Source organism: Atractosteus spatula, chromosome 17, assembly GCF_055471065.1.
Source record: "Atractosteus spatula isolate fAtrSpa1 chromosome 17, fAtrSpa1.hap1, whole genome shotgun sequence".
In the NCBI taxonomy this organism is placed as follows: Eukaryota; Metazoa; Chordata; class Actinopteri; order Semionotiformes; family Lepisosteidae; genus Atractosteus; species Atractosteus spatula.
The window spans coordinates 13500455-13513800 of record NC_142722.1 but is presented as its reverse complement, the minus strand read 5'-3'; the positions used below and the strand labels follow the sequence as shown (position 1 = coordinate 13513800).

General features: G+C 41.0%; 1 protein-coding gene across 2 annotated transcripts in view; it reads left to right on the top strand.

Annotated features, from left to right (window-relative positions):
- The window catches only part of specc1la (sperm antigen with calponin homology and coiled-coil domains 1-like a), a 69373-nt gene that overhangs the window by 29628 nt on the left and 26399 nt on the right, over window positions 1-13346 (top strand). Inside the window, exons 10-12 of one of the 2 annotated variants that reach the window (XM_088936116.1) lie at window positions 849-964; window positions 5341-5431; window positions 10939-11025. In XM_088936116.1, the coding sequence (XP_088792242.1) occupies window positions 849-964; window positions 5341-5431; window positions 10939-11025 (294 nt within the window). Of the gene's footprint in view, window positions 1-848; window positions 965-5340; window positions 5432-10935; window positions 11026-13346 lie in introns of both variants that reach the window. The other variant, XM_088936115.1, reaches the window with a different exon arrangement.

The following is a 13346-nucleotide window of genomic DNA, read 5'->3' as shown; positions in this document are numbered from 1 at the left end:
TGGAACCGAGGAGCTGCCAAAATTTGAAATGTAGTCAAAGGAAGGTTTTGCATGCCAAGGCAATTAAAATGTTCAGTTTAAAAGTGTCTGACATCCTCAGCAGTCACACAGCCTTCATCAAAGTCTTGTGTATCTGCCAAATCCAAGCATTAGTTGACCAGGGCTCTGGGCACACAGCGATCCCTGTGCCTCGCTGGCACCTGCTGGCGTGCAGTGATGCCAGTGAGAGATGCGCCCTGTGGCACCTGCCCTGTGTCACGTACAGTAAAGCCATGAGGATGAGAGTTATAAAACTGGCACTCCCAAACTGAGTGGGTACAAAAATAAGTGACTGGGGATTCTCAGATGTTGTAAATGAAAGGAATAGATCGTTTATTAGAAATCATGGACATAACTGGGACTTAAAATGTGTGTTACGAGCATTTAATACTGCTGTAGCATTGTTGACTACAAGTACTGTTACAAGTACAGTGTAGTTTGGTCAGAGGAAACCAAGCTTTTCATTTAACAGCCTTAAATTCACACAGATCACAATCTGAGCCTCTGAATGCAGCTAATGCATCACCTGTACCAGTGCAGTCTGCGGTGTTGCTTGTCATTAACATCATTTGTAACTCCCTGCACATCCTTAGATCTGCAAGGCTTCCTTTTTGTGCTGCAGGTCACAAATCTGTGAGAACTAACTGTGATCTTAAATCAAGAGGACTTTCAGTAGAAAATGGGAGTGGAATTGTGTCTCTGTCGTTTGCGTGGCGCTGTAGACTGTCTGGGCTGCTGACTCTTGCACGGCCAGGCCTGCCCATCCTTCATGGTTTCATAGCTGCTGCTGCTGTGTTCGCTCTCCTCAGTGGGGCCCAACACTGCCGCCGCCGCCGCTGTCGCCGCCGCCACGGCCATGCCCCGGACCCCCCTGAGCCCCAGCCCCCTGAAAACCCCGCCAGCCGCAGCCGTCTCCCCCATACAGGTAGGGGGACCCCCTGGGGACCGGGCCTCTGCCGATGTCTCGTCTCTCTGTGACTGAGCGGATGCTTTGATCCATCAGTAAACCACAGAAGCAGAACAGCAACTTGGTTTCTAGTTTCAGTTGTGCAGTTGCTCATCAAGAGTACTTGCAGATGGTAAACTATTTTGGTGTAGTATAGGCTTAAGATTTCTTTGAACTCTTACATGTCCTAATTTATTGGGACTCTCCATTCAGTTCACCTTTTTAACTTAATATCCAGATTTTTTAAAAGGGCTTTACCTAGGCTTTTTTGTCTGTTATGTATTCATAATCGCTCCAACATAGAAATAAAAAACTCAAAAGATGGAAGATTATGAGACACACTGCAAGCTCTTTGCTGCTTTTTCTTTTTTTTCTCTTTGCGTTTTTTCTAGCACTAAAAGCTACACCTGTGTGCAGGCAAAATATGATCCAGAACGTAGAAAAGTGTGCTGACTGTAGCCTTTTGTCATCAACAAAATTGATGCTTTTTTGATGTTCTTTTCTCTGCAGTGAATTTGTAGTGTTTTTCCTGTGGAGTTTTTTTCCTCTGTCTAAAATGATGTATATAATCTGTAGGTTAGCTTAGTTTTTTGAAGTTAGGAAATACAACAAATGCTGTCGGTCCTTGACTTCCGTTACCATTATATGGAAGCAGATTTCCACCAAGGGTTAAATTTGGGTGTATTTTAAGTCTTCATCGATATCTTAGCTAACATCCTGACCCATCCAGACTCTCCTAACCTCCGGACACAGTCAGGACGTGTTAGTGTGTTTAGCATAGTTTGGTATTTAATTGGGTGGCATGATCTTGACACCCAGGGCTGTCACACGTACCACCTAAAAGACTATGGTCAAAGCTGTAGTTTTGAGAAAGGGTGCAATTAATTTGCCTTTCAGGTAGTGAGCCCATTTTTCCTTTTGAAAAGGTCATCTAATTCATTAGAGGAGGCCTGCAAGGCAAAATTCGTTTTTCAGAGGAACAAATCTGTAATACCCAAACATCCACCGGGTAGTGATCCCTCCTGGCATTATCAACAGAAAAGGCAGCTGTCTGGTGCTTCGTATAAATCAAAGTGCTGATCACAGGGGTACGAGAACCCACAGCCAGGCGTAATTACGATGAAGCATAGACTTTTGCAATGGATAGTCTTCATCGTATTTTTATATACCCAGCCCACAGTTTAGGAGAGACGTGAAAACATCACTTTCTTCCATTAAGTTGTAGAACTAAGGTCATTGCAAAAAGTGTTTTGTTCGGTTGTTAAACTTCTAAGGTGATGGACTTATCCTGTACACCGTCAAAGTGCTGTTTCTTCCCTTTTGTGCATTAACATTACAGCAGCTCAGTGTCTTTCCTGTCCTCCTTGGAGACTTCAGTGTTGTCCTCATTTATTCCCAGATTTCCTTCTGCATTGACCCGCATCTCAAGCACAGTGTAGCGGTACTAGACTAATCTGCTGGATGTTTGTTAGAAGTCGCTATTTCAATTAGCCATCTGGATTTCTGTTACTAGAACACCCTTTTAAAAATTAGGAATTTGGACAGAAGCAATGATTTGGGGAACACTGTTAAAAATGCTGTAATGTAAACTGTTCTGAAGAAAGCACCATAGGAAGTCGTACATGGAGAATAGATTCAATGTTTTTAAAAGAAAAGGTTTTTTTCATGTCAATGCCTGTAGCAAAGTTAATGCTTTGCACATTGGACAGTCAAGTCCTTTTTGTCTCCTTTTTTCTGTTTGGAGATATTTAGTAGGTAGAATTAGTAGGAAGATGTGTGGTAATTTTCAAAAGGAGATTTGAAGTCAACCAAGACGATAGGCTTCTACTTGAAGGTGCTGCCTTGCTCATAGTGAAAGTACCTTTTCATGCTTGATTTAAACTTCGCTGAGAGATCCAAAGTGATGCCTTTATTTTGTGTGAATATAGATGAGCTCACCTCAGCGTTTCCACTTTCCTCTAATGTTGCTCATCATTCTTCGCTCTTTCTTAGCCCAGTGAGATTTTTAATGAAATAATTTTCATTTTGAATACATTCCGTGTCCGTTTTAGATTGCTTTGCTTCACTTCATACAGTATATGTCAGGCTTATGGTTTTATGCTCTGGCATTGCTTTTAACATTGGCTCTCAAATATCAGAGTCAGACCTTAGTGTACAAAAATACATGCATTCTGTGTCATATTCAACATTAGGGTTGCATTCTATACCTGAAACAAGGTTACTGACTGATTTGTTTAATGAAAGTTAAATATTATGATTTGTCAGTGCAGTACATCTTTTAAGTTTATTAAATACTCAGTCCTCTTCGCAGGTTTAACCATAAATTTACAAATCATGTCTCATCCCTGTATGTGTATATATTGCAGACTGTTCTGACCATTTCTATATCAATTCCTGTTGTGTTCTTTGCCACTTGGTCTTACTTAGGGAAGACGGCAGTATTTGTATGGGAAAGTGACACATCTGAATGCATCGAAAGATGTTCAATAACCCTGCTGCAGGTTCTGAAGAAATATAAACATGAAACAATTCTAGAGCTACCTGGCGAGTTATTTACAGACACATCTGACAGGAAAATAAAACCCGAAATCTTCTCTAAGGCTAGAGAAGGCTTGTATATTTTTATTAAAGATCAAATATTAATATACACACATAAAGACTTCTAAGGTAAGAGGGCGGCCTTTTAAAAGGTGATTTATTTTTCTTTTCCTACCAATGCAGTCTTATCCACAAGTTCATTTATTTGATAATATTTTTAAATTTATATACTATTTACACCTTTCTTTTCAAATGTGTACCCAAACATAATGCAACTATTCGAATTTTTCAAGTTCTTCTGTTTTTATTATTATTTTTACTATTAGTCGACTTGTGTTCATCAAGCCCTGCAGGGGATGCAGAGTAGATATCAGAGTGTTTGTGTCTGTTTCATCCCTTGCTTGGTGTGTGTCCTAACCATATTGTCTTTCTGAAAAGCTTATTTCAAAATGGCAGTCTTTATTAGCTATCTCTATTATCTTACATAGTTCTGTGTGTTGGAATGGAAGCAATGAAGGAAACTACAGGATATTGATCATTTCCCTCTAATGATATTCAGCAAGAACAATGTGCTGCTCCTTAACCAGGGGTGAACTTGGATCTCCAATTGGCTCGGAGATAATCTAATTGGATCTCAAACGTGATGAATGTGATGAATACTGGTGCTCATCTGTTTGCGAAGAATCCAGGTTGGGGAAGTGAAATGAAAAGAAATAATAAAAAATTAACAGTAGATCAGTGGAACGGAACAACATTATGTTTCATAGGTACTGCACCGCAGATTTGGTATAACTTATGGAAATAATTTGGGTGGATTTGGAGCATAGCAAGACGTGTGAACAAAGTTTAGCATCTGTCCTATGTCTCTGCATCGTAATAATGATTCCTTGCATTCTTAAAGCACTGTTCTCCCCACTGTTCTGGCAGTGGCAGCACTTTATGTACGAGAGGGAAAATGCTGCACCCAATTGAGTGATGTATGGCAGCCATGGTGTGCTTTCAGATAAGGCAGAGAAGTGAGAAATGTACAGTGGGATCAATATCCTTGCTCTTTAATGACCAAGCAGCCAGGAATGTGATTTCACATCTCATCGAAAGCATGGCACCTCCTACTGCACAGTGTGGTGCCACCAACACCTCTAGCACCAGCGACAGGAGTTTCTTGGAGGTTTCCTTTCCCAGAGGGGTACTGATCTACCTCAGCTTTGCTGAGCGTCGCAGATCTGACAAAATGTTTAATTTGTAAGACGTGCTGAGATGCTGATAGTGCAGTGGATGTCAACAAGTGTGCCTTTAGACATTAATGAGTTTTGCATGCTGTGGTTAGCACTGCTGTTTCACAGCCCTGGGGCCCCGAGTTCAATTCCTGGCCTGTCGTGCTATCTGTATAGAGTTTGTACAGTATGTTTTCCCCATGTTCCTGTGGGTTTCTTCTGGGTGCTCTGGTTTCCTCCCACGGATCAAAGAAATTCTAGCAGATTCATTGACTTCTGGGAAAATTGGCCCTGGCGTGAGTGTGTGCATGTTTGAGCCTGTATCTGTCTCTGTGCCCTGCGGTAGACTGGTGTCCCGTCCAGAGTGTACTCCCTGCTAGACGGAAGGAGTTGCACTACTGAATTTGTATAGTTTTAGTTAAGTGTGCTGTGGGATGAATGCAGTGAAAGTTGGGCCCCTGTTTCATATAAGCTCATAGCACAGTAATAATATCTTCACCCTGTAAGAAGCTAACTCCAGACCTAACATGCTTTTAAACCTGTGCCTTTTGGAGGATATCAGCTGACTGCACTAATAACGTTCTCTGCCTTTGCCCGTTTCAGAGACATTCCATAAGTGGACCCATTTCTTCATCTAAACCCTTGTCTTCACTTGCGGACAAGAGGCCCAGCTATGCAGAAATCAACGTCCCAGGTTAGTGACAGCTTCAGAGCTCGCGGGCTTCTGGAGTCACAAAGAGAGAGTGCCTGTGTAGGTGAAACTCTAGCTAAGCCTTGAAACGAAAATGATTTCCTTTGTCTAGCTGAGAAGTCTGGAAGCATCAAACCATCAGTGAATCCCTGGTGTACTGCAGCAAGTTTGGCAGGGCCCATAAAGAGGAGAATTGAATGTTAAAAATTTCAGGACGGGGTTGTTTGGGTCTAAAACATGCCCAATTGGAAAAAAACAAAACAAAATTGCCTGTGACTTTAGGATCACTTGGACTCTTAAATTTGACTGAACTTGCTTTACTATTTGGTTAATGAAGAGGCCAGGAGAGGCTGTTTAAATAAGACAAAAATAATGATTATAATAATGATGGGTAATTTGGTTGGTTGGGGACAGAACAGTATACATTTTAGGAGGTCTGCTAAGAACTGTTTGTTCCCTAACAGGATGGTGATGCTTCATTGCAAAGGCTGTTCTGACCGACCAGAGGACAGTGCATTTCTGTGTGGAAAGATCACATCTTGAATAGCTTTGAAATGTGTGGTGAAGTGCAGTTTCCCTGCCTAGCCGTGATTGAAACGGATCCTATTGGCTTTATTCCCTTCAAGCTCAGCCGACAGTTCCACTTGGCACAGAGGTGTTTCGGTAGACAGTAATGGAAATACCTTCCATGTTTGTGTACACAGAAGTCCACAGAAGCATGCCAGCTGTTCATTCTGCTATTCAGCGTTTATCCCCATATTACACACAAACGGCACATAGTTCATAAAGGATAGCATTTCACATGATCATGTTCTGTTTAAAACACTGTTGTTGTATTAGCTTTGTGAGCTACAGCTCAGTAATTCATCTCCGTACAGGAGTATGGAAGCAAACTCTTTACCTAACGCATGAGTGACGCTTCATGTGGGTATTTTATGTTAGCTCACTATTCAACACAAGCACTGTTAATTCTTGCGTGTCGTGCTGTCCAGGGCAGTTGAGTGGATCCCACTCACTTTCACATTTTTAGTGGCACTTTAAAGCCATAGGTGATCATTACCCCCTATCTGTCTTTCTGATGTGGAACAAGACTTGTGATATACATTCAGAGCTTGAAAACAAACAGGTCATCAGCAGGTCCTTAATCAAAGCTGCCCCTGAGCAATATAACCCCACTATGATCACCACCTTATTCAAACCTGCAGGTCTTCCCTGAGGCCATAGCTTACATACCTAACAACGGTTCACACAGTGGGAAACAGCCATGCTTTGCCATGAGAGCAGAAGAGATGCACTCATTTTCAGTGCACTAGCTCATCGTTTATTTTAAATGGGGTTTCAGCAGCATTATAATTACATGGCCTGCCAAAGCTTCACCCTATTTTCCTGGACTGTGTGTGGTGGAAAATGTTATACCGATGATCCCCTATATTAAACTTCCCAAAACGTGCGGCCTGAAGAATTTTTAGACTTCAGAATTCAATAATAAACCGGGCCTCAGGTGCTGTTGTGAGCTTCACTGGTGCTGAAAGGGTAGACGGGCCCAGTACGGTCTGCAGGATTGACATTCATTTTACATGTCAGTTGTAATAATATGGGAATAGAGGAGGATGAGGTGTGACCAGCCCCAAGCAAGACTGGCAATTACCTCTTTTTTTACATTGCCCACCCCGTCTCAGGAACATAAAATTTAAACACCATTAAGGTTTATATCTCCTGGTGAGATTGAATGAGGAGACAATACCATGTTACCATGTGGTTTCTAAGAGCTTTTCTGTTTGTGGATGGATTCTCAATCCTTCATGAAAAATCCTGAGTTGTGTTCCATGGTACATTTTTAAACATCATGAATGGGTGTTACTGATGTGTAAAATAAAGAAAAATACCTTTGATGAAGATTGAATTCTAAATTTTCTTTGGACACATTAGTTTTTACCAGATGTTTTTGTAGGTCTTACTGTAAACATTTCTCTCTGTTTCTTTGGATTAACTAGTTGGCATTATTTTTTGCACTTTTTATTAAGTATTTTTTGCCAGTGTGATTGTTAAAAAGTTAAATTATACATTGCCTTCATCATGCACCAGGTGGCATATGTAGCACGTCATGAGCTTCATAGTAAAAAGTGAATTCTGGAGGAAGGAGATGGGCAGGATTTCTTACAGTGTTGGAAATAATTTTCATAACAGAAATTTGATCACAATAAACCATTTAAAAAAACGCTTTACTAATAGAGCTGAAGCAGAAATAACCCCTGGTGACCTCTGCAGATTTATTGATCTTTTTTCTTTTTGGCTCAAAAAGCGATCTGAACCCGCTTTTAGATTAGAAGAGGTCATTAGTGATATGGAGGACCTCAGCCTGATTTCCTGTCCCTTCGCGCCCATCTGCAATCTATTCATCTGCTCCATAATGTCAGACTGTGTTAGCGAATTGATTTTTACCGTCTTTGGGCATTATAATCCTTTTTCATCATTTTAGCAATGATCTGCTAATGTATTGAACTAGAGGTGAATTAAAGATTTTGTGATTCCTTTCTCGTTGTTGAGTTAACTTGTATTCAGCACATACCAGTATTAAATTGGTGGTTTTTGTCTTTCTTCTTTAGTCATATTTTTAGTTATACATCCTGAAGAATATCTTCAGATCCCTTTCCCATAGGGTCTGAAGGAAACAGCTGGGGAGTGATATCAGGGTTTTGCGGGATTCATTGGAACTATTGGCTCCAGCAGAGTGTATGAGGCTAATTTCTTCTCCTACTACAGCCCTGCAGTCAGTCAGCATTGCAGACGCATCTCAGGCCGTTCTGTTTGGGACAGTTAATAAATAATGACATACGCTCTTGCAGATTTTGGGTCCTTGGTTCGCTTCTGTCTTCTTTGTGGAGTTTGCATGTTCTGCCTAAATGTGGATGGGTTTTCTTTATGTGCTCCAGTTTCTTGTCATTCCCCCATAGACACTCTGCCTAGGATTGCTTGGCTGCTGTAAATTTTCCCTGTCTGTGTGGTCCTGATCAGAGAGAGAAATCATGTGCCCAAAGTTTGATTGCCACCACCTCACCCACACAAGAGGGCATCTGGTGATGATTGGATGGATAGACCCTTCCAGCTTGTCAGTTGCTAGAAACCAGAAGGCTGATATGCATCAGACTGTGGAAAAAAGATCTTGGAAGAAAGACTGGAGAATGAATAGGAATAATGTAGATATCGTAACAACTATCCGACTGTAAATTCATTGATGTGGGAGAATGTAAATGATTTCTTTCTGCCTTGGTTCTGTAAAATAAAAATGTAAAGGAAAATGCTGCTTTTTTCAAGGAAACTTTTCTTTCTGAAAGGTGTTAATCCGGATTTTGGACTTAAAACTGTCTTCAGGTTTCAATTCAGAGCTTTATAGTTTGTGCTAAAAGTGAAATATTTAATCGCGCTGCGATTTATGTACTGGTAAGGGAAATGATGAAGTAGATATTTTAGATTTAGAGCTGCATCTGCTACATTTAAGATGCACAGAAAGGCCTTCTTTCAGTCCTTGCCATCACCATCTTCTTTCAAGTACAGATTTTATTTTGATGTATGAAGTCCTAATATCCATTTAGTTTATATGAATATTATAATATCTAGTTAGTTCTTAAAGTCACAGTACTAGTATGAGAGGAAGTCTTGGGTTGTATTCTTAATATACGCTGATTATGGCATTTCAGAGTACAGAAACTAGTTGTTTTCTCCCTCATGGTAAAATGAACCCTCTGTGAGGCACACACAGGCTGCCAGTCGTTTTATGTATTAGCTATAAAGCCCAGTGTGTTGCTGCAAGAGTAACTGGAGAGTCACCATACCCTGTGGGTTAAGCCACTTGTTAAAGAGGGCAAAAAATCAGTCTGGATGAAGTTCAGAAGCAATGTGTTGTGTTCTTTGCGAAGTCCTGGGGCAGTGATTAATGATACCCCACCAAGAATGTCTAGACTCCACCCTGGGGAGTTATTAGTATACATCTCAGCTTGTAACAAGAACACTTGTTTCTAAATGGCCTGGTGGAGGATATCTAAATAAGAAAAAATGCAGCCTAGTCTGGAATGGTTCTCAGTGTCATTCTTCACCATACCCTGGTTTTCCATCTTGAAAGGTACAATTAATGCACTGTGTAACAGAAAGGTATACTGTTACTTCTAGTAGCAGTTTTTACACCAGACCTATTTGTTTCTTCACAACTATGTGCCGGCATGAAGTCATGTCTTAAGTACCTTAACACAAGCTCAGGCATGTTGATTAAAGTCATTGTATTTTGTAGTGTTTGCAACAAAGACCATCAGTACTTGCACAGTCATTGGAGGTGTAGGTGAAATTACGAAGGTTTTACCTTTCAAACTTACTATTTAGATGGTAAATTTAAAGGGTGCCATTGGTCTTAAGAGTCAATGTAGCATTGTTTTACATATAATGGCAGAAGTGGCCTCTGGTCATACCTGTGTGCCGACACCATCAGTGGCTTAGGATGTCATTAGTTTGTCTCTTTCTGTGTCTTAAAGTGCAGGTGCCCAAGGAAAGTGGCTGGAAATGGAAGGATTGAAAGGCGCTGTTCAGAAAAGTCCTGTAGTTTCAATTGGAATCATGTGTTGTTGTCTTGAGGCCACAGTAGAACTGAGTTGTCTTGTGGTGTAAGTGAAAACGTTGGCTGATGCTCTTGTGGCTCAGCGGTGAATGCTTCTTGGGTATTCTTAAAATATCCAACATGTGGTCCGCTCATTGTCCGAACAGATATTCACCCGCTGCCTTTAAAGTGACCTGGCATTTGCTCAACCTCCTGCATCACTCGGAGCACTGAAGTAGACACTGGCTCCTGCGGTTCTGTGCTCTGGTTTTTGTTAGCTGCAGGAAAATAAATGTAGATTTAGTTCTTACAAAAGGTCTGTTTGCTCAAATTGAGAAAATCAAGAAAAGTGGACAGCTAATTTGTCGCTGAAGTGAGGGCGTTAGAATGGGACGAGTCACTTTACCTTCAGCTCAATGTTGTCATAACAGGTCATAACTGGTCTTCAGATATGTTGTCTGAATTCGAAGTGATTGTGTGGTCTTTTGATTGGGTCTAATTGATGAAGTAGATATGGTAGTATCATCATAGGGATTTGGAGCTGCAATTTCTGTACTTAATCTAGAGTTTCAGAATGATGCTACCAGTGTCCAGAGGGCAGAGAAGAACACCTTCAAACTGCACAGTGCTTCTAAACTTTGTTTGAATTTGGATGTTACTCAAAGGTTGTACAAATACAACATGCAGTATACAAATGGGCCACTAGACATTGGTGGTCTACTTTAGCGTTCTGGACCCTAAAGCTTTCTGCTTGAAACATTAATAGGAGAATCTGTCTCTCATGGCATCCTGTAGGCATCCTGTATGTTTAATTCACGATTTCATAATAGCCAGTTCGCTCTCTCCATGCTAACATGTGTTTGTGTAGTGCTGCTGCTGCTGCTGTTTTTTTCAGTGTTTTCCCATTTCCGGTTTCTCCCAGCAGAGCATCTACTGAGAACCTCCTCAGCCAGCCGGCCTGCCTCTTCCCTGCAGAGGGTTCCCACCATGGACTCCTCCAAATCCATCTCAGGTGGGCAGCTTGTTGTGGGATCTCTGGAATTCCCCTCCTTTTTTCAGCTCGTAGTACAGCTCTTACGAACACGTTTTCAACACGCTTGCAAATAGTTGTACTTGTACAGTAGCAGCTACCTCTGTAAATTTCCTGTAGTTTTTCTTACGGTCTTTAAAATTAGTGGGTAGCTCTCTGGGCTCATAACTGACAGGGCTCCAATCCCAACTGCAGACACTGCTGGTGTACTTTGAGTGTGCGACCTTGAGCCAGTTGCTCCAGTCCTCCCAGCTGTATGACTGGTGTGCTGCTGTATTGCCGGGGGCAGGTCCTATGATGGTTTGGCGTCTCATCCAAAGGGGGAGTCACGTGCTCTCAGTTTAGTTAACACCACCCAAACCAGGAAAGGCTCTAGTCCGATGAGCCGCTGTGGCTTGGATATGGAAATGACCTCAATTCAATAGAACTGGCTTCTGTACAGGAGCACTGGCTGAAAGTTTGTGTGAAAACATATAGAGGTCCTTTTGTGTCTTGAGAAACCTTATTTCTTCTTTATTTCTGGCAGCTTTGTAACTTTCAATTATCTACACCTCATAGCTTCTTTAAAGCTGTCTTCTGTAGGGTTAAAAGATAGCACTAGGAACTGTCCTAGAAGAGCATGTACTGTATGTATTGAGCAATGATATAGGTCTGGTCAATAGTCAGTGCTGTTACGTACTGTATGACTACAAACGTCATGTTGGGAAGCGAAGCATATGCTTGTTTGTTACGTAATGATTCTGACAGCAAACCAAACACAGTAGGTTTGGGGTGACAAGCCCTCCCTCTCACGGCTTTTAACGAAGGAATGCAAGCAATACATGCTTTCAGAACAAATGGTAGATTTATAAAGAGTTTTAATCCAATCGTAATTAAAATATGAATGATCAGGTGTCTTTCATTTCAAATTGACTCATAGTTCTGTGTTTGCTGACATTGCATATAGCGTATGCATTGAGAGTCTGTTTGTATTGTGGTGTCCTATCTCTTTATTTCCTCTCCTACAGTAGTTCCAATTCTCAGTATGGAGAACAAACCATAGTCAACCTTTCACTGTTCTGTGCATACAACCTTAAGGGTCGTGAACATAAAATATAAACAGCATGCACAACAGCCGCATGAATATGCTGGATTTGAGTGCACTCGATAAAGTGCTTGAAAAGGTAGCATCAGCATTTATTTTTGTTATTTGAAGCCATCACATGCATTGTTTTTAGGAGATTTGGGTTGCAACAACAGGACATTAACAATATACACTGCCAGAACAGCTGACTTTTAAGACACAGTAAATCAGAAATGCTATTTTTAGCATTAGAACATTGCTTTTGGGTGAGATTGTTTGCTGCTAACAGAGTTTAAAATTCATGATTTAATATTTTCAATATATCATTTAAAGGGAAAAAGGGATTTTAAGTCAGTTGTACTGTACGTGACCTATAAAAGAGATTATCATGGATCAGTTCTCTGTCCCTGTACTACTTTGCCATATAACATTGAGAATAGAGAGGCATAACTATAATGCTTAACTGAATTCACTTTTCTATGATAACATGCTCAGCAGCCTATATTATCTATTTTCACACTAAGCTCTGAGCACTTGGTTTAAACAGATGTTGCAATAAAGGTTTGCTTCAGTGTTTCTGTGCTGTAAACCGTTACTGTATTTGTCTCCTCAGTACCAAGGATGAGCTTTTTGAATAGCTTGCTAGTTACAAAGAAACCACTACAACGTATAGAAACTGTGGAATTTTAAGTGCAATGTTGACAGATGCGCACTTAAGTTTAAGCAAACAACAGTGACAAGTGACGATGGTTCATTTTCAGACTCACTGCCAGGTTGAATCTGATGATTGCTGAAGCATGTTTAACCTGTTTTTAAAATTAGAGTAGAGTAAAAGGAAACTCTTCCCTCTTACAAAGACGTCTTATACCAACTAAGTTTTTAAATGGTGTATAGCCTGCAGTATCCTTTGAAAACCCTTTGCTTTGAAGGGTTACACAGAACGTGCCAAAGTAGTTTCCCTTGTTTCCTGCACAATTCGTCATGAATCTGGCTTGGAAACAAGTTACCTAACCAGGCAAAAAACCAACAAGTCCTGGTGTCCTGTAAGGCTGGTGTGACAATATCCAGGAAGCTGAAATCGTTGGATGATTTCTGTGAGGTTAATGCCAGATAGGCACCTGAAGTACCTCAGAAGGAAGTGAATTTTTATTGCCAGTGAGTATACAGTTTGTGTTCTTTTTGGCACAGACGTTGTCCCAAGACTGCCAAGGCCAGGATGTTTGTCAAGAGCCCTGCCCTA